This window comes from Gallinula chloropus, assembly GCF_964237585.1.
Source record: "Gallinula chloropus genome assembly, chromosome: 1".
Taxonomy (NCBI): Eukaryota; Metazoa; Chordata; class Aves; order Gruiformes; family Rallidae; genus Gallinula; species Gallinula chloropus.
The window spans coordinates 23,919,195-23,940,749 of record NC_140085.1 but is presented as its reverse complement, the minus strand read 5'-3'; the positions used below and the strand labels follow the sequence as shown (position 1 = coordinate 23,940,749).

Below are 21,555 nucleotides of genomic sequence, written 5' to 3'. Positions count from 1 at the left end.
GAATGCATATTTTTTTAGATAGTAGATATACACATGCAGATGTATAGCAGACACATACATACATACATCATTTTCCTGTGTTTATCTAAACCCAGCTCCTGTGATAAAGGCTGAGCCTTCTCTAACAATTAAAGATCAAGGTAACACCTAGAGAGGAATGTGGTTTGGGATCTGCCATCCTATGAAGCAGCACCAATCCCCCACACCAGCTCATCGCTTCCTTGCTCTTGCCCTGTCAGCACAGCCTGGACAGCCACATGGCAAAGCCCCAAACCCTCTCCTGGGAGGTCTGGGACAGTGGAATCAGACACCACAGGACAGGTTGCATGTCACGAGCTGAGCACCACCACTGACCAAGAGGTTTCTGGTGCACCAAACAGTGATGCCATTCTCATCTCCACATCCTCTCACAGGCCAGGTTGGAGGTTTCTGACTCATTTTGGGTATAAAACAGCTTCTTTTCTGCTTTGGCAGGGGTCATGGAAGCTGCTGGAGCTGGTCCGATACCACATTGTCCCCAACACCGAGGTGAGCATGGCTGCTTTACTGAATTGGGGGTGCAAAACATTTTAAAACACTTTGCCACTCTGAAGTCAGAGGTTTTCCAGAACAACATCTACTCAGTGCTGCATATCAAAGCTGCAAAAGACAGCTTCACCTCTGCCTTTACTAAGGGTAGTCACATAAAGGTCACTAACAGAGAACACAAACCTTTCACCTCAGTCTTGGTAATCAAAATAAAACCTGGAAGGAGCCATGGGGTAATCCTGGAACCATGGCAAATTAAAACTGTGCCTAAGGATGCAAATAAGGCTATTTTTAGGGAGAAGTGATAACTTTACTTATACTGATCGCTATAATTAGGAAAAAGAATAATGTCCTTTTGAGCAACAAGCTTTTCAGACTCAGCAATAGGTAAGCTCAAGCGATGTTTAATCACTCCAACTTCACACCACAAGCAGCTTAGTCACATACAAGGCTGCCCACATAGCCAGAGAAAAAGCAATTCACTCACCCTAAAAAGAAAGGCGGTCATTTTCATGAAATTTGGAAAGAATAAGGATATTACATTTCTTTTAATCAATTTATATTCATTTCAGCTAGAGATTGCCAGCCTCATCTCAATTGAGCACATCAGAAGCATGGCGAAGCAGTTCATTTACTTTAACAGGACCAGCACTGTAAGTCAAAGGCAGCTCTGACCCGTGAGCAGCTCGCTCTCATTGAGACGACTGTTTGCATGCAAGGGGAATAAAAGAGGAGGGAGGGGGGACACTACCAGGGGAATTTCTTGCTATAACAAGGCAGAAATTTTCAACTTGCCATTCCCACCTACTGTTAGAAATTATTATTTTAAAAGATGCAAAGCAAATGACTGGTATAAAAGGGCAATCTGCAGTTGATCAGCTGATCAGCCCCAGCCCAGGAATGATAATCATTTATGCTCTGCCTAGTTTTAAAAAAAAAAATCCAATATATTTAAAATATTTTATATCATTCAATTACATATTTTGGTTATTTTAAACATTTCTCAGAACACATCTAGATATCATTTATTCTATTTAATACTGTAGTCCCTGATCCTGATGAACCTAGTGAAAACATTTTTAAAGAGGTTAATTTGTCAGTACTTTTGCAAAACCAAACTTACCTTTTGTTAACTGTCTTCTATACTTTGGCCAAATACGAATGTTCTGGCTAAGAGATGCACCAGTGAAAATTATTGCAAAGGCAGAGCAGCTCCTTTTCTCCTGCGAATCTGGATAGATCCCAGATCATCTCTCACTTTTTCCTCCTCTACCAGGGAGAGGATCAAAGCATGCTTGCATGCACTGAAATCAATGTCTGAAGCCATCAGTAGCATTCTTATTTTGGACAGTCTTTTAGACACCAGTTCCACAGGCTAGGAGTGTAGATTTAGAGAAAAAGCTTAGATGCCACTGTTGTAGAACAATATTCAAGAAAATATGCCACATATACATGCTTCTTGCATAAACCTAGCATAATAGAAATAACCAATTAAAAAGAAGTATGCATAGAAATTCTTGAAATTAAATTGTCAGGAATTGAGAAGCTATTAAGAGTTATTATTAATAATTTATTGTTTCATAGGGACAAGTCTTGGTGAGTGGAGAAGAAATAGAAGAAACAGATATTGTTGCAAAAAATGGCCGCATTTACACTCTTGCAGGAGTCCTTATTCCACCCACAATTGTTCCAATTCTACCACATCGGTGTGACGAGACAAGAAGTCAAGTTGCAATGGTAAAAGAATCACAACATATCAGTAGCTCTTCACTGCTCTATGTAATGTGCTCCAGCTTCCTCTTTACTGCTTTCTCTGGTATGGGCCGTAAAAAGGGGGATGTTTTTTGGGGTATTACCGTATCAATGACATACAGCCACCTGGCTAGCAGTACTGCACAAATGCAAATAATCTGTTAAGAGGGGACTAATATAAGCACATTCTATACCACTTTAATTCATCTAGTTCTTGCAGTAGCTCTTTTACAATGTGTTGGTGAAACTTTTTCCTCCAGTTTCCGAATTCCACCTGTGTATACAAGTACTTGGTAAGTAGAGTCAAGTTCCTATGGAAACCATTTTGGATCAGTATTTTCGCTTCTACTAAATATGGAGGGAAAGGATCCAGCAAGTTAAAATATTAATGCAATAATTCATTTATTCATTAATATATTAGAAATACGTTCTTTTCAGAAGCTGCAACTTCCCTTAGTCCCGTTTTTCTTCCTATTTTTGTCAAAATATTACAAAACTGTCTCATATTTCAAAGGGTGGATTTCAACATACCTTTTTCAGTTTGGTAACATAGTGCAGGCCTTTACACTTGGTGACATTCAGATACTATTTCTGGTAAGATGACTGAGTATCCAGCTGAGATTTTAGTTCACAGTAAGCATGGCTCCAGTGAGCTGTTACTGGACCATGTTCAAGCACGTATCTGGGCCAGTAACAGTTCCAGTAGAGTAATGCAAAACATTTACTATCTTAACTTACAATAATCCAGAACCACAGCCTTGAAAGAGGTTCCCAGCAGAGCTGGACAGCATCAAAATTTAATGAAGAAAACACAAGAGCTGGCACTAAAGAACTATTACCTCCGGCAGTAACTCCAAAGTGCCATATGTACAATATAATCATAAAGCAGGCAGAGCATCAAGCCACAGTCTCAGTAGAAAAAGTGATCAACCCCTTACAAATTCAAATTATGCTCCAGTAATTTGAATTCCCTACCAAGAACCGACCTACAAAATATGTCTAAACATCCATCAATCTTAAAGCAGTGCTATAAAAATTATTCCAAGACAAAACAAATGGCATCTGTTCACAAAAATCAGTCCCCCAACTAAGTCAGGGACTTCTATCAGCTTTGAAAGCCTCACACATAATTTGAAATATAGTTTAATAACCAAGTTTTTAAGCAGAGCAAATGTATGCCCAAATGTATTTGCCAAGGAAAGTATCAGAGGGAACATTGGCTTTGCTACTCTTAACTGCCATCAAGCATCATCATCACTCTTGGAAAACAAGAGCAACACCATCTTACAAACACCACTTGTGGTACCAGTGAAAAGGGACAAGTCTTGTAGCTACTGGGAGTTGTACACACCTACAACAACTGTACATCCCTAAGGATGAAACCATTATGCTAACACGTACGTGTCCATGTAACTACACCTGATGTTAGTAATAACCACAGGACTTGGCATCCTGCTCCAGTGCCTCTCAGAGGTCATCACTCCTACAGCAGAAATGGTGGAATGGAATATACATCTGTGCTTCGGAAACTCTGGTGCAAAATCAATATCTTTATTTACTAATGAAAATGGGCAGATTGGACCTTGCATGGCAGTGCAGACACATTTCCCTTTCCGCTCTCTGCTGCACAGCAGTGGGGAGAAACAGGACTCCCATCCTCAGGAAAAAGAGGGAGCAGGTATGTGTCAGTGTCTGACACCATCCCAGGTGGAGAAAGGGAGCAAATAGGTGACATTGAGGGGCACTGAGCAGTAGGGAGAGCAGTGCCAGCACCGGGAAACACTTCCCACAGCAATAAGCCAGATTTTTACATTCTAAAGGAGCAAAGAGGCACTTTCAGGGATTGCCAGAAACGCAACTAAAGCTAAGAGCCTAAGTTGATTTCAGCCATGACTATGCAGTTAATCAAAGAGCTTTTATAATGCCCAAATGTATTTGCCAAAATATATCTGACCCACAGACCTTTAAAACATAGTAGAGGCATTGGTACCACAACTATTTGATGCTCAAATGCTTTTATAAGTCTGATCCTTTCTCCCTTTAAATGCTGTACATGAGGGACTACTGAATCCCAAACAGTACCTGATTCTTTCCTTGCAGCTCCAAAGACAAACCTTTGAGGAAAATGCCATAATTCAGGTTCATGGTCACTTGTCCAATGACTATGAAACACACTGAAGTAACACATCAGATGCCAGCTCTAAGATTTATTCTGACTTTGTTGAAACACAAGATGTTAGCAGCCATGAACAACACAGCTTTGACAAGCTCTGAAATGCTCAACCTTTCTGAAGTTATTGCATGTTGAGCTTGTCAGAAGACTCACCTTTAAAACTAGCCCTGGAGTTTATAACTCCTCAGTGTTGTAATTGCCAGTCTCTGCCACCACCACACAGTGATAAATTAGCTAGTGGGGAAAGGAAACTATAAGGTGATGACACAAAAATAGCTGTATGCTGCTGGATCATAGTGGATCTACAATATGGAAGCAAAGAATATTTTTCTCTCTAACACCTATATACTAGAAAATTTCTGTTCACACTTCCTATATGCAAGGCTCAAATATTTTGCTGTCTTCCTCGGAAGAAACAAAAAAAATTGCCAAGATGTTAAACGTGCAGATTGCACTAGATCCACAGACAATTTTAATTAACAGATTACACCAGGTTAAGCAAAGGATGCCAGTGCATTCGTGCCCACATTTATTTTCTGTTTAGGAAGCTTACAGTTCTTTGTAAGAAGGGAGTGGGGGAAGGACAAATGACGATAAAAAGGAGAAGGTGGAAACAACCAACCACTCTGCAAAAAACAGAGCCAGCAGATATGGCTCTGTTCCAGATCCATGCTGTAACAGTTAAAAGTCATTGAACAGACACACTTAAAGTTTGAATATCATGATATGGTATATCATCCATAAATGTGCACCTCTGCAGTTGATACGATGCCTTTTCAAATGACTATCCTTACTGTCTCTGCATAGGGTGTCTGTACAAGTTGTTTGCCGCGTGCGTTGGCTCCCTGTCCACAGGATTCAAAGCCCATTGTAAGTGACATTTCCTGACAGATTCCCCAGTTGTACAAAATGCACAGAGGGAAAGGGTCTCCGTAAGTTCAACACTGCTCCCCCAATATAGTTAGCAAAAGAACCAAGTATGAATACAGGAGACTGCATAAAAATACAAATATGGACAGTACTTTAAGTCCTTTTTTAGCAATGATTGAAGCATCAGGGAATTTGAGATTTTTTTTTTTTTTTTACTTGCTGTTGCTAGATCTCTCACAGACTTCATAGAAGCTCTAACTCTTTTCTCAGGTTTAGTAACTTCTATTTTGGATAGGCTTGGGCAGAAGAGAGTTGAGCAGTGAGAATTGTTATGATTATGCTTTGAGAATTAGTAATGAAATATAGAGGAGGGATACATTTAAAACAGACCTCACATCTGTTCATAATTTCCTTTTGATTAAGCATCCTCACAGAAGTAACTGTCTTCAGAAGCAGCTTCAGAAAGGACTGAAAAATTCTTCCGTCTGTTTTGCTTCTAAGAGATGCAAATCTGGCTGCGTTTCTCTACATACAAAACTCAAGTCTAGCTACCATAGGAATTTTATTCCCTGTGTTATAAATACTCACTGATAGTTAGTCCTATATGCCATAATCAGTAATAATCTATATGCCATTATTCAGTAATAACAAAAATAAAGTCCATGTTATGAAAAAACCCATAATTTAATACATTTTTGAAATTGAACACTCAAGCAAGGTGATTTCTGTTCTCCAGTTAAATTACGTTGCAATATTAAGACTATCACTGAAGTCCACATTGCTTAGAAATACTAATGATTCTATTTTGTGCATGTTGCAGCCTTTCTCAAAACGGAGATGCATTATCCAAGGTCCAAGCTTCCAAAAAAACGGCTGTACTAGAGCCTGCAATATAACAGTTAAGGTACAGAGTTACGGTTCCTTAAGGTGAAATGTTGTTAACTAGATCCCAGCCAAACCCAGGACAAATGTATATTAAAGTTTTCAAAAAATATTGTCTCCTGCATTGTGAACTTTTCATTTTGGAGTTGGGAGATGGTTGGAGATGTCAATGTAGCTTCTACAGGGGGACATTGAGAAGAGCTACTGTAAACTTTAGAGCAAAATACCAGGCAAATTACAGCAAGCTTTTTTTAGCTGCCATACATTATTGACAGCACTCTCATACTCTGTAACACAGGAGTTTTCACACAAGGCTCCATGCCTAAATGCTGTCATTGACCCATACCGCTTCACTCATGAAGACGACACTTGGTCCCTCCCTGGTCTCAACCCCTCCCATCCCAGGACTTCACACAATACTGGGTAATAATGAACAGGGAACACTCCCAAAAAACACACTTGCTCTGCTTGACAAGCCTAGTCATTGCAGAAGTCAACGCTCCTGAGAAGTACTTAGAGCTCTCTGGCTCCTGGAGCTCCAAATAGGTTTCTGCATTTCATGACAACCATTAAGCAAAAAGCAGAGATGCCTACAAATCCATACACTTTGAGAGCCTTTGGCTAATTCCTATTTCCCATGAATCACATATATAAATGAGGGCTTTTTCCTAATACACTTTCTGTGCTCTTGATAAATAAATTCATCAAGCAGCTAATTCATGATTAAAACAAAAGACGCAGAAGAGAAAAACATTTAGAGTTGTGTATTGCCTAAATCTCGAGTACCCACATGCAGACATGTTCCTAACTGGTGATGGGACAGGGATTTCTGACACTAATGAGACTGATAGGAGCAAGGAAAGTATCTGGGGGCCTGTGCATCCCTGTCTTGGGCTGCCAACACCCCTCCTTGCTTTTAACAAGGCCCTTTGCAGAGGTGGTTCTGGTTCAACACTTTTAAGAGCCAGTTACCCTCTACCAGGCCTTCCCAGAGAGTCAAAACACAATATAGAGTTGTCTTTTGTGCACTGTCTCATCACTAGGACATTAGAAAATAGTCTGTTTGCTTTATTTCACAGGAAACAAAGTGTTGTAAAGGCTTCTTTGGCCCTGACTGCAGTCCATGTCCTGGAGGTTTCTCCAAACCCTGTTCAGGAAACGGGCAGGTAAGCAGAGCATCTGGCAGCACCCTGCACTCCCATGGGGGGAAGGACAGGCTGTGGTCCAAGAGTCCCTGAAGCATTTCTGTGCAGCAGGAATGTTAGGCAAGTGCTGCACACTCCATTTATGTCCAGTGACAGCCATGAATTTCAGGTTCAGTTACACAGAGAAGGGAAAATTATTTGGTCTCCTTTCAGATGTCCAAATCACAGATTTCTGTGCTGCCAATAGACAACACACAGACAAGGTCGGGGCTGGGCAACCCACTCCAATACTTTTACTGTGTGCAGGACAGGGTAATGACCCAGGTCATTTTAAAATTGCAAAGGTAGAAAATACAGTACTAAAGTACAAGCACAGGGTAGATTTTTGCTTTGAAACACCTTTTTTCATCAAAGTAGAGGTTCTTCATGGTAGTATATCAGAATCATAATATGGAAGTCTCTTCTCCAGGGGGACGATAGAGATTTATTTCAATTTACACATAGAAATCACCACTTTTTCATGTCACAGTGCATGGATGGTCTGGATGGAAATGGGACCTGCATTTGCTCTGAGGCATTTAACGGCTCACGCTGTCAGTTCTGCTCAGACCCTGGCAAATACGGACCTCAGTGTGATAAAGGTGGGTACAGCCACACTTCTTCAGCCTATTTGTTTTGGACCCTAGTAACGTTAAGGTAGGATGTAACTGCTCACTTAACAGTCTCTACAGAGGATGGGCAAGATCTCTCTGGGATACTTTCATTTCTTCTTTCAAAGAGATACATCATAAGCCCAGAGCCAGTGAAAACCTTCTCATTTATTTCACTGGGATTTCTGCAGGGGCCATAGCTTGCTTTTATTTACTGTTCTTCTCATTGCTGTCTCCCTCACATAAGTGATTGAACAAAAAATCTTTGCTGTTCCATTGCTGCCTTGTATCACCCACAACAGACAGATTCTGATCGTAACAACAAACATATGTAATCTAAGAACAACTAGATCTATAAACTGATTGTGTTTAGGACCACTTCATAACCATCTGTACTGAGTAATTTCTGATCTACTGCATAGCTTGTAGTTCTATCAGTCATCTCTATATTGACAAATTTAATCCTGCTTTTTCAAACCATTTGACCTTTGAGAATCTACAGAATATTCAATATCAGATATAGATATATTTCCTTCTACAAAATATTTTTTAGTCTTTTTTGCTGTGAAACAGTCTGCCATTCATGAAACACAGCTCACTTGAGGGTTCAGAGGTACATGGACAAAACCTGAAAGACAAATTCCATAATAGCAAGTTGTACTGCTGAAGCTCCAGTCCTGCCAAAGGAGCACATATTGGCTTAACTAGTCACTTCTCGAGATTGCAAAATACTTATCTACCATGTCCTTCAGGCTCACTGCTGCACCTCCCAGCAGCACTAATTACCCCAGCCCTGGCAAAGTGCTGGTAGGTCTGTGCTGCTTCTCTGTGTACTAACCCAGCACTGTGCAATTCACAGGATTTTGGACTCAGCATGAAAAGACTTCCCCTACTGCCAGAACTGTGCAATGAAATAGCTTTAGCCTTAATAGCCTGGGATATTGTATTTTGTTTTTACCTCTCTGAAGTACTGTAACTTTCATTGATAGGTAAGTTCACTATAAAGACAAAATAGATTTTAAATAACTACCCATAAAACACACCTGAAAAGACACAGAAATGATAAATAGAGACTAAGTTCCACAGAAAAGTGAGGCTTTCAAAATACAGAAGTTTAGAATCAAGAAAAAAAAAAAAGAAGGACCCGCTTCATAGGAAACACTGTGCAAGGACAGATACATTTTACCACTCTGGAACTTCACACTGTAATTTATCTCTGTTAGAGTGCCTCTGCATTTATGGGAAGTGTGATAATCGAATAGACAGCGATGGGATATGCCTTCCTGGATCGTGCAGAAGTGGATACACTGGAAAACTCTGTGATAAGCAGATTGTTCTCTGCGAGCCCTCCTTATGGTCCTGCCATGAACACGCAGACTGTCAGCTTAGCGATGGTGCAGTGAGGTAAGTCAGGAATTTGCATCTAATTAACAGTAACCATGATGCAGCTCTTTCCTATTTATTTGATCAAAACAGCACCTTGTAGCAGTACACAACCATCAGCCACTGAAATACTGCTATGCAGCAAGTGAGCCTAAACATGCGCCGCATCGACCTTGAGTTGCAAGATAGCAATTAAGAGTTCTCAATGCCCTACCCCGTGCTTATATTTAACACTGATAAACAGATGCTAGATGCATACCGATCTGACCCTTGGTCAGAAGGCTGCCTTCCTACCGACATCTACAAAGGAACTGATTATTTCTAAGCATCCCTTACCAAACAAGGAGTTTGAGCCTTGTTGAAAAACAATTGAACCCTTAAGCAGTTTGGGGATAGATAGCTCGCTCCAGTCACCTCAGGCAAAATTTGTATGCTGCAACACCATGAACTTCAACACGGGGTCTCCAGTCCTGGCAGGACTGGTCACAAACTCCCATTATTGCTACAGTTGCTTTGTGCTTGCCTCACCTTCACACACGGCAAGTTTGCCTCTCACTGCAGTGCGTTCATAATGAGTCACCATAGAAAGCAGAATGTCTGATGCTGCATAACTTAAGTGCTTAAAAAATTCTCTCCAATAGGGACTAATTTTGGGGTGACACCCAGAGAAAGGGAGGGACAGAAGAGGCTCATTTTCTTGCATGCATTTCAGGGAGAGAGCTCTCTTCTGTGTCAGTGAGCTCATAATTAATTTAGAGGTATTAGCTCACCTTTGTAAAGATCACACCTGTGCAGAATTAATTTCACTCCCCAACTTGACATGAGCCAACAATGCATGCTCATAGCCCATAAGGCAAACCATATCCTGGGCTGCATCAAAAGGAGCATGGCCAGCAGGTTGAGGGAGTGGATTCTGCCTCTCTGCTCTCATGACACTCCACCTGGAGTAGTGTGTCCAGTTCTCCAACATAAGAAGGACATGGAGCTGTTGGAACAGGTCCAGAGGAGGGCCACAAAGATGATTAGAGGACTGGAGCACCTCTCCTATGGAGACAGGCTGAGATAGTTGGGGTTGTTCAGCCTGGAGAAGAGAAGGCTCCAGGGAGATCTTATAGCAGTCTTCCAGTACCTGAAAGGGGCCTACAAGGAAGCTGGGAAGGGACTTTTTAGAAGGGCACGTAGTGAATGAGGGAGAATGGTTTTAAATTGGAAAGGGATAGATTTAGATTGGATATTAGGAAGAAATTCTTCACTACAAGGGTGGTGAGACATTGGAACAGGTTGCCCAGGGAGGTGGTGGCTGCCCCCTCCCTGCAGTTTTAAAGGCTGGGTTGGGTGGGCCTTGAGCAGCCTGGTCTAGTGAGAGGTGTCCCTGCCCATGGCAGAGGGGTTGGAACTTGATGATCTTTAAAGTCCCTTCTGACCCTGACCATTCTCTGTTTCTGTGATCTCACACAGAGAATAGATCTCTGATTTTACTTTACTTACTCTGGCGATATTTGGGGGGAAAACTCCATAATATATGTAATATATGCATTTAAGCTAATTCCATCATGAATCCAAAGTTACCAATTATAAACTACCTATAAATAGCATGTTACAATGGAAAACAATTGCTTCACTTTACGTCTGTCCTAGCATATTTAATGCCTCCCTCCTCCTGTTGTCCCTCTAGCTGTGTTTGCAAACCCGGCTACGAGGGAGATGGCATGAGCTGCAGCAAAATTGATCCTTGTGCTGCTTTAAACCCAGGTGGCTGTAATAGCAACGTAAGTACATGTTTCTCCCACAGAGCCTGACACCACACAACAGTAGGCAATAAGGAAGGCTTGGCCAGAAGCTTTTGCAGAAGGAAGAGTCAGAGTTTTCACTGCAGTTTCAAGCTCTTTCCTGTTGCTTCGATGAGCCTTACATCTAAAGCCAAATGCCACCTAATTGTCCTGAATGGATGCTTCTCCATCCCTCCCAGGCTGAGTGCATTCAGACGGGCCCAGGAGAGCACACGTGTGTTTGCCAGGCAGGATGGACAGGTGATGGAAGGGACTGTTCAGCCATCAACAACTGCCTGCTGCCTGCCACGGCAGGGTGCCATGAAAATGCCACCTGCATATATGTTGGGCCGGGTCAGGTACGTAGTCTAGTATTTATTGCCACCTTTGGCAGAGCCCTCACCCATTTTGCTCTGCCAGTGCCTCATACCCTGTTTTCTTCCCAAAATTCTCCTTTCCCTCCCATTTCCACATGGCATGCTCTACCCAAAGCAATCTCCCTCAGTTCCTATATCCCAGTGCTTCCTTCCTCCTACATGGTAGTCTGGCAGGAAATACTTTTTAATAAGTACATTAGTAGATGTCTTCTGGAGATAGATATTAATCAGCATCATGCCACCAAAGTCAATGGAGTTACACAGGAACACAGAGAGACTAAATCACCACAGCTAGAATATGCACAATATTTTAATAGTTTTAAATAATTGTTGTGTTTTATTAAAACAACAGAATGACTGCAAATGTAAGGATGGATTTCAGGGGGATGGAATTGAATGCATATCCACAAACTCATGCCTGGAACAAAATGAAAATTGTCATTATCTGGTGAGTAATTAATCACTTCCTGAACAAAGCATTTAGATACTTATCACACCTTGCCTCCTGCACACACCATAGAGTTTCCTTGCCATTTCAAGCCTGCCATCTCTATTTGAGATGGAATAAAGCTTTCCAAGCAGTGATACAAGCACCAAAAATATTATGTGAACCACGTCAATATGGCACATGCCAGACAGGAAGGGCTGTACAGAAAGACTAATCTCGCACTTGGAGTAAATAAATGCTGCTTCTCTACAAGTAATTATAATTTGAATGCAATAGTCTGATGAGACATTTACTCAAGTCACACATCTCTATGCAGGTATCTATCAGCTTGATCAGTAGCCACATGTGTTCAGCAGACCTGGAAGAGCCGCATCAGCCTCAGGCAAGACACAGAGACATGAGCTAAAGCAAAGAGCATTGGGAAGCAGAGGATGGGTCTGCTGTAGTCAGGTGAAGGAACAGGACCTAGATTATGTAGGAAGGAAGTAAGAAAATGTGGAGAGAAGGTTTAGGTTCCTACATATAGTGTCACGTAGTACACAGTGGGAAGGTGAGGGAGTTAGTGAGTTCAGCTGATGGAGCTTGTCCTACAGGAGGTTGAAAGTCTCTATGGAAGATGATATGAAGATGCTTTGCTAAGGTTATGTCTGTACATTAATGTGTATCAGGAAGAGAGTTTGCAGGCCATCCGTGCTGTTGAATGGTCTCCTGAGTATTTGACAAGTTCCCTCTTTTTGGTTCAAAGGCAACTTGTCAGTTTGACTCTTCACGAGGCTGGGAGTGTGTATGCCCAAAGGACTATGAAGGAGATGGTAGAACATGCTATGGAAATGCTGCAGATGTAAGTAAGAAGGTCATATTCTCTGAGCACAGGATCTACTGCACAGTTCTCACACTGGATCTTAACCAGAGAGATAGCAATGCCACTATAAACAGGTAGAAAAATACAATGCCCACCAGTGCTTTCTGCTGACAGTGTTCCTGCTGGAACTGTTCCTCTTGCCTGATACAAAAACTACCAGTTGTGTTGAAAAACATAGCTTGGGAAGGGGCCTAAGGGATCTGAGCATAAGTCTTTAAGACAAATTAAAAAATACTGTCCCTAGAGGCCTAACATACAGAAGTGCTAAGCACTCACTTCCCAGCTGGGAGCAGCCAGCACCCAGCTCTTCTGAAGCTCTGCCTTGAGGTCTCTCTCCATGGAAACAGTCAATTTATCATGTTAAAACAAACCATGCTGACTGGCAAGCAAATAAAACCAGAGCAGAAATTGGTGAAATAAATGCACATTTAACAACATAGGAAAAATTAGTGTCAACTGTTGCAGCCACTGGCAATAATCTTATGTTTCTTATCACTATCTGCCATCCCTGCTCATACTGTCATATATCTCTATTGAAAGTACTGTGGCAAAATAAAGGCTCTCCACTTGCATGATGGTATATGTAAGATACATAAGATGCTGTACAAATACCAAGCAAAACAACATACTTTTTCTTTTCCCATTAATTTTGCATTGAAGAAGAGATTTAGGTTCACATTCCCAGGAAATTAACGCTTAGCCTGAGATCAGTGCATGCTACATTCCAAAGTCAGGCACGCCTAAGCAGTAATAGATGGCTTGATTTTCAAGAGTTAGTAACTCACTATTCCTATTAACAAAAAGCATCAGTATTAGAAAAACATGAATGTCCTCCCTTTTCACACACACAGGAAGCCTCCTTCTTTGTGTCACACCAGCCAGGTTAGAGACAGTAGGTTGTACGCAGGCTATAGCAAGACATACTCATTGCTCTCTCTTTCTGTTTCTAATCAGGAGTTATCTACTCTAACAGAAGCAGCTGTATTTAACCAATGGGTTAATGTAAGTACTCTTCATGGCTGATGTTTGTTGTTTGTTTGGGGTTTTGTTTAGTATGTTCAACTCTGCAGAAAAAAAATGAGCCTTTTCGCTTTTAGAAATGGGAACCTCACGGTAATATTCCCATCATACAGTAGAGGCCCACTAGTCATGGCACAGCTTATCATCTGGTTCCTTATTTCTTCCTGAAAAATCTATTTCTGATCCCAAATTCAGGCAAGTAAGGAAGCTCCACAAGCAAAGAGCAAGTTACAAGTGGACTCTCTGAGTCAGGGGGGCTGCATGCCACTGTGTGGCTAGCCAGTGGGCTGTTGCTACAGCAGGCCAGGAGAGGAAAAACTTGGTCTGTGTGGGTTTGACCCAGGTGCAGGGAATAAAGGAACAGAACAGCTTGTTGGTTTCAGATAAGGAAGAAACACCAATTTAGGTGGGGAAAAAAAGTTCTAGTACAGATTTATTTCACTGTCTACTTTTTATGTTGGTGTGCCGTCATCTATTACTAGGTCAGTAGTAACATTAGAGGTACTACCCCACTGTGGTTGACATTGTATGAATAAAGATCAAAAACAGCTTCTCCCCCAGAGAGCTTGAAACCTACATATAAGTGTATTGCAAAGAGATCGCAAACAGAGAGGAACAGCAATATGTTAATGAACAGTATCAGAAGCAGAAGTCACAGCATATTATCCGCTTTTATGCTTTCAAATCTTAGCCAGCTCGGGGATCATTAAAGCTCCTAATTGCAATAGGGACCTCAGGGAGCTGCTTAAAAGAGAGGCCACCGTGGCTAATTTAAATCAATTATCTGCCTGGCCCTGGGCTGGAGCAGTGGACAATGTAAAGAGGAAGTTATGAAGTTAAAGAAATGAGCACAATAGGAAAGGCTGTTCATCTGCTAAGGTGCTTTTTAGGCAATGAAGCAGGGTGGAGGAATTCAGGGAGTGAATTCTGTATAATCTATTGAAACAGGGATGTGGAAATTTCTGCTACACTTCAGAGAAACAGTGTCTCTTAAATTAAATAATGGTAGCAACAAATATGAGCAAAGAGGGAGGTATATCAATCTGCAGTGTTTTTAACTTCATCCTTGACCGGGAATGTGATGTTTACAAATTTTCAAACCCAAGTATATTTCTTGCTGGCCAGGAAGGATGAAAAAGGGAAGTCTGTTGCTATTTCTGTATTTAAATATTTGGAAGGTGACAGTGATGATGGTTAGAAAGAAAGATGGTCTTAACAGAGACAAAATTCACAGCTATTTAAGGGAGCAGATTCCCTTCTTGACTTAAAACTCTGTACAGGTATCAAAGGACTGTCCAAAACAAGCTGGCTTCCAGGCAGGCCACCAGCTACAAAAAGGTAGAACCCAAAGCTTATATGGTTCCCTCAAGTTTTGCAATATCAAAAATTGCAAGTTACAAAGCCTGTGAAAAGTTCGAGGAACCACTCCTTCAGCACGATCACATTCAGATCTTCAGTTCTCCTTTTTCTACCCAGCAAAAAAATCCACATGACTAGAAAAATCCTCTACAGTGGAAGCTCCCTCCATCTTTAAGGCAGATACAGACATGTGAAAGATTAATCAGTCCACACATACTACAAAGCCTGCAGCCCCCATCTAAAATCAGACCTGACAGCAGCCAGCCCCACCGCAGTGCTTGTGGGTACAGACATGCCTTGGACATCTTGGAAAATCCCAGCCATGTTAAATAATCTTATTCCATGGGAACATTGTGTCATGTGGGTTTCTTATTTCATGGTTCGTAATCCTTCTATTAACTAGCACAGAGTGCTCTGTAAAGCAGGTTACTTAAAGTTAGTGGTAACCAACAGTATTTATCACCATGTGTTTTTTTGTTTTTAACATTCAAGTACATAAAATAGAATCCACGAGACAAACAGTTGTGGGAGGTAACTTAATGTGTTTCATGAAAGGTTGAGGGAGCTGGCTGGGCTTGTTCAGGCTAGAGAAGAGAAAGCCGCGGGGGGACCTTACTGCAGCCTTCCAGTACCTGAAGGGAGCATACAAACAGGAGGGGAATCAACTTTTTTAAAGGGTAGACAATGTCAGGACAAGGGGGAATGGATTGAAGCTAAAGGAGGGAAGGTTTAGATTAGATATTAGGGGGAAGTTCTTTACAGAGAGAGTGGTGAGGTGCTGGAAGATGGGCTGCCCTGAGAGGTGGTGGATGCCCCAACTCTGGAGCTTCAAGGCCAGGTTGGATGGGGCCCTGGGCAACCTTGTCTAAATCCAGCCCTGGAGATTGCGGCAGGGGGGTTGGAAGTCTATGATCCTTGGGGTCCCTTCCAACCCAGACCATTCTATGATTCTGGGATAACAAGCAATTCCAACCTAAACATTGCTTCTGCCTTTTAAATGCTGGCAATCTAGTCTGTTAAAAAAAACGGACACTCATTTACCATATTTGTACAGCTCTAAGTGCTTTTGTTCAAGTTATTGCTCGGTATAATAGTTTTTCCTCTCCAAGCCTGTCACAAAGTACATCACACGCTCCACCTTGCTAAAAAGTCACCATGGGCTATTTATAGATCATCTTCAGGATTAATTATTTTACGCTCTCTACTTTCATGCAGGAGGCTGAAATAAACTCAGTGTTGTCTAACACCTCAAACTTAACTGTCCTCGTGCCTTCTCTTCAAGCAATTGAAAACATGAATGAAGATGAGAAAGCCTTTTGGATGTCAAAGATTAATATTCCAACTCTACTGAAGTATGTTAATGGTCTGGGTGTTTTTTAATAACAAATTGCTTTCCACTCAAAACAAGACTTTGGTCTGAGGCCTTTAGAGCAACACAGCTCTTATATTTTTAGGGGAGGGACATAGGATTTCCTTTCTAGTTAAAAGGGCATAAATCCCTGTAGCAACCCCACTGCAAATAAAGCCATTACTTGTATTATGTCAGAAACATCTAAAGGCCAAGCTAAGACTGGAATCTAGCTGAACTAGATATGGTACAAACAAGTCCCGCTTAAGCCACACTTTTAGACACACTAAGCATATTTATCTGGAAAAACAAAGAGAAAATACAAAACCTTCAAATCCTGTTAATTTTCTTTAGGTATCATATATTGACAGGAGCTTACAGCTTTGCTGATTTCCAGAATTTATCATCCTCTGACATGCTGCCAACATCTCTACAGAGCAACTTTCTACGCTTGTCAAAAGAAAATGGGGTGAGATGACCTGCAAACCACTGTGGTATCATACACCGAAACTTGACCATCACTGCCACCAACTTCCTTGTATTACAGAACCACACAGACATTATGTACCTGTATTTTAAAAAAGACCATGCCATAAATTTAAAGGAACAGATATTTGGCCCTGCAGGAGAAACATTAGCTTGATTTCCTCCACCACTTTACCTAGCTGAAATTTGTCCACAATATTATTCATTCCTAATGTCCCAGTAACTGCTGCAAATGCTGGACAGTCTTGGAGACAAGTGGAAGCACAGTCCCGGCCTGTGTGAACTAATTTAAGACAAGGAGCATCAAGGAAACCCAATAGCTTATTTTAGGGAACCAGGAAGGTAGGAGGAAGCAGTGATACCACACACATGTCCACGTGTGCAACTTGATAGTCCAAAACCACTCAAAGGTATTTTCAATGGTAAATGATGATAACTGACAGACCTTCCCCCTCAACCTTTTTATCTAGCACTCCATGTTCTGAGGAGGATTTTCTGGGAACCCATATGGCACATTTAAGTACTTCATCCCCATTAAGAGAAGGAAGTTCCCTTTGCCTCACTTTCCTGAAGGAAAAATCATGAGTAGGGTCCTTCAAAGTTGCACAGATATGGGAAGGCATGACTCATCACAGGAGCTCAACTTGCCATAGAATATGGGTGGGCACACCTACCCTGAGTGCAAGCAATCCTATGGCTTTGCCAGTCTATGCACAGGAACAGCACCAAGTCTCAGAGTCACCTCTCCTGTGCACAGTTCCCTGGGGGCAAGTACACACTGGCGTGAGCAGAGCCATGGTCGAGCCCCAGGCAAGCGTTTGGGAAGGCGTGGAAATCCACAGCATGAACCACCAGGAATACACTGCTACTACCACGCAAAAGCAAACTCTTTCTCCTTTCCCTCTTTCAGAACCTCACCCTCGATGGCGCTCATATCGTGGCTGGTGACATCGCATCCACAAATGGGATCATACACGTTATCGACAAGGTATACAGCCACACAGGCAGGATTTGTTCCTCTGCACCACAAGCAGAGGAAAATAACCAATAACTCTTGGAAAACAGCCTCTGCACAGAACAGCATTTTCTCCTGCATCTGATCCTTGCAGCTGCTGCCACAGCACTGCCGCTACCACACATGCACTGACGTGGGATATCTGCTCCCTTTTCAGGTTCTGACACCTCTCCGCAGCACCGTCATGCCAAGGCTGCTGGCCCGCCTAGAGCAAATGCCCGATTACTCCATTTTCAGGGGCTACATCATTGTAAGCTTTCACATCCTTTTAAGAATAGAAGCGATTCTCTGATTTCTTTGTATTTGGCTTGGCGTGGGATTTTCAGCGGTCATTCTGATTGCTTTTTATGTGTTTCACTACAGCAATACAGCCTGGCAAATGAAATAGAAGCTGCAAACACATACACAGTCTTTGCCCCTAGTAATGATGCCATAGAAAATTACCTAAAGGATAAAAAGTCTGCTACTCTGGTACGTATTGCCCATAAGACTTGTCTTAACTCAGTATCTCATCTCAGTTTCAAGTGGATGGATTGAAAGGACACAGAAATAGAAAGAGGGATTTGTTGTCCAAATATAGTTTGGGGGTTTTTTTAACACAACGAAAGATGAGGAGGGATGGATCCACCTATATTTTCCTGGCTTTACCTTTCTTTTGATTTGCTTCTGTTTGAAATCGCTTTATCAAATGCACATATCAAGAATCACACCTTGCAGAAGAAGCTTCATCCATGACTTGCACAGTGCCATTAGTATTTCCCTGCCTCTTCCATAAATATCTGTCCTACTGCACTCTATCCCTACTTTCTCCATTTACCACCAGGAAGCTGAGGACCCAATCCTATACCCAGAAAGTGACACTACCAGGCACAAGTAAACTGTCATCCCACCAGTTTGAAAGCCTTCCATTCCCCCAGGATCAATAGAAGTTCTATTATGACAGAAATGTAGACGCTCCACAGTAAGAACTGTGAAAGAACCTGCAAGCTGAAGAAGCTTCTCCTTCAATTCAGGCAATTTATGTTTCACTTATACCCTGAGGGAATAGCTACCCTCAAAGAACTTCCCATGTTTTGTTATGTAACTCTGAATTTAATTGTGTCTTTGCAGGATGAAGACCAAATCCGATACCATGTTGTGCTGGATGAGAAGCTCTTGAAGAACAACCTGCACAATGGCATGCACAGGGAGACCATGCTGGGGTTCTCCTACCAAGTTGGGTTCTTCCTCCACAATGGCCAGGTACTACTGTCTGCACTCGCTCAGAGAAACAAACCAGGTTTCCTGGTTTTAACGTATCCAGCTTCAACTTTAAACTAACACACAGTCAAAAGGAGCTCTGAACCCCCCATCCGCTTCTGGGAATTAATAGCACAAGAGATGTCACTCAAATGCAACATCTGCCTCTGACATGCTTACTTCAAAGCCATCCTTGAAGGGATCTTCGATTGAACTTGATTTCAATTATGTTGTTCCCATTAAACATTGCATTTTAGAAACTACTGCAGTGGACACACATCTCTAGTAGGTACAAGCCTGCATTGCAAAGAAGTCATTAATCTGACTTTCAAGTGCTATTAGAAACCTACCTTCAATTATAAAACATTAATTCTATTTTCTGTGGATTTATCTCACTTAGAATCCTAAGAGCTTGAAGTCCTCAGCAAAAAACACAAAATTGCCTTTCAACACCACTCATGGGAAAATCAGGCACATAGAGATTGAGTGACACACCCAACTGTGGCACAGCCAGAAGGAGAAGGAACTTGGTCATTCTCCTCCACTGTTCCAAAGCTCCCTCTGGGCATAGACAAAGAGGGACAGAAGGTTTCTCACCAAAGCAGTTTCATTGCCACTGTTTGCTCTGCCCACAGCAGAGCCTTCGAAGAAACATCTGCACTTGGGTCTGTTGCTGAGGAGGGGACAATGGGAGTGTGGGTTAGCAGCGAGATGATGATAGTCCTTGAATGAGCAGTTTCTGGGAGGTCTTCTCTGAAGCCTATCATCCCTCATGGACAGCAAACCCAGCTTTTGACTTCCTTTATGCTTCTACTTCAAAGCCTTTACACCCCACAGTAAAAAAGTCTGCTCTGACAAATCCTATTGCTAGGAAACTTCAACAGGCCTCTAATCACCTAATGTCATCTAACGCCGCTCGTAAACGTGGCAGAACTGGGGTGTGAGCAAGTGCTTGAAGTTACCAGCGTTCTTCAGTTCTCCTGAAGTGAGGCTTACACATCGCTCCTTGCACCCACTGCTGCTGCAGTTACCATAAAGCTCCTGAGCAGCTCTGCCACTTTCTAACTGACTGTGTTTCTTTTGTAGCTGTTCATAAATGACGCGCCTGTAAGCTACACGAATGTGGCAACAGACAAAGGAATTATTCATGGTTTGGGAAAAGTCCTGGAAATCCAGAAGAACAGATGTGATATTAATGACACCGTGATCACTGTAAGTGGTTCTGTTCATACAGAGGTTTAAAAGGCCCACCAGAGAGAAATACAGTCAAACACAGCTAAAATGTAAAGGATACAAGGCACTGTATTTCCCAGTAAAGAATGCAGGCCTTTTCCACAAAGGATAATCCTACCAGAGTTTTAGCAGCTTTTAAGACTGCTGGGATCCTGCAGTGTATTGACAAACTACATAAAAACATAATTAGAGTAGCACAAGAATAAGTAATCCCTGAGCTTTAATTTTGAGAAAATAATAGCAATGCACTATTCTAATACATCACCTCAGCTTATAAAGTAAATAAGTCGGGGAAAAACCTGGAAAGTAAAATATTTTTTGGTAAGAAATAAATTTTCATTCCAGATACAGATTACCACTGAATTCCTCCTGCTCTCTGAGTAAAGCATTCTCACTCTTTTGTTCCTTTTACATATGAACCACAAATAAGTCTACATTCCTTTAAATAATAGGATGCAGTTTCCTCAAAGTGGAAAAGAGACTCCCTTTATCTTTTCTTCTGAGTAAGTCAAATGGGACAGCAAACAGGCAGATACCTCCCTTTTTCATGGAGCATGACACAAACTAGACAAGAAAGACAAAGTGAGATTTATGCAAATTTAGCAGGCGTAAACTTTTGTGTGGCTTAATTCTTTACCTTGGGAAGCAGTTCCATATCTGAATGTATTTCATTTAAAGCTTTGCCCCAGCTTTGCTCTATCAGCTAGTAACCAAGCTTCAGACATTATCCTTAGTTTTCCCATGGAAAACTATTTTCCCTGCTATGTTGAAATGCAATATATTTAAACATTCGTACGAGCCTTACTAACACTGAGCACATATTCAGCTAAACAGGAATAATATTGTATTTATTAGGTACAACATGTGCCTAAGCATTTTGCAGAAACTGTCCCTAGAAGTGCAAATGAGTCACATACACATATATACTGCATGAATTATCCTTTTCCAAGCTGCTATTGTGCCACCAGCAAAATGTCCGAGTTCACGATTTGCCTCTTCTTGGGCTTTTGATGTGG

The 21,555-nt window shown here is 41.7% G+C and overlaps 1 protein-coding gene across 1 annotated transcript in view; it reads left to right on the top strand.

Moving 5' to 3' along the window:
• Window positions 1-21,555, top strand: part of STAB2 (stabilin 2) — a gene marked incomplete at both ends in the record, with an annotated part of 80,221 nt that overhangs the window by 25,682 nt on the left and 32,984 nt on the right. The window contains 20 exons of the mRNA XM_084268150.1: window positions 475-528; window positions 1,101-1,181; window positions 2,113-2,265; window positions 5,261-5,323; window positions 6,144-6,227; window positions 7,285-7,371; window positions 7,880-7,991; window positions 9,224-9,404; window positions 11,059-11,152; window positions 11,353-11,511; window positions 11,882-11,977; window positions 12,723-12,818; window positions 13,794-13,841; window positions 16,434-16,570; window positions 16,921-17,035; window positions 17,963-18,040; window positions 18,225-18,317; window positions 18,431-18,538; window positions 19,178-19,309; window positions 20,393-20,518. Of these exons, the coding sequence (XP_084124276.1) occupies window positions 475-528; window positions 1,101-1,181; window positions 2,113-2,265; window positions 5,261-5,323; window positions 6,144-6,227; window positions 7,285-7,371; window positions 7,880-7,991; window positions 9,224-9,404; window positions 11,059-11,152; window positions 11,353-11,511; window positions 11,882-11,977; window positions 12,723-12,818; window positions 13,794-13,841; window positions 16,434-16,570; window positions 16,921-17,035; window positions 17,963-18,040; window positions 18,225-18,317; window positions 18,431-18,538; window positions 19,178-19,309; window positions 20,393-20,518 (2,097 nt within the window). The remainder of the gene's footprint in view (window positions 1-474; window positions 529-1,100; window positions 1,182-2,112; window positions 2,266-5,260; window positions 5,324-6,143; window positions 6,228-7,284; window positions 7,372-7,879; window positions 7,992-9,223; window positions 9,405-11,058; window positions 11,153-11,352; window positions 11,512-11,881; window positions 11,978-12,722; window positions 12,819-13,793; window positions 13,842-16,433; window positions 16,571-16,920; window positions 17,036-17,962; window positions 18,041-18,224; window positions 18,318-18,430; window positions 18,539-19,177; window positions 19,310-20,392; window positions 20,519-21,555) is intronic.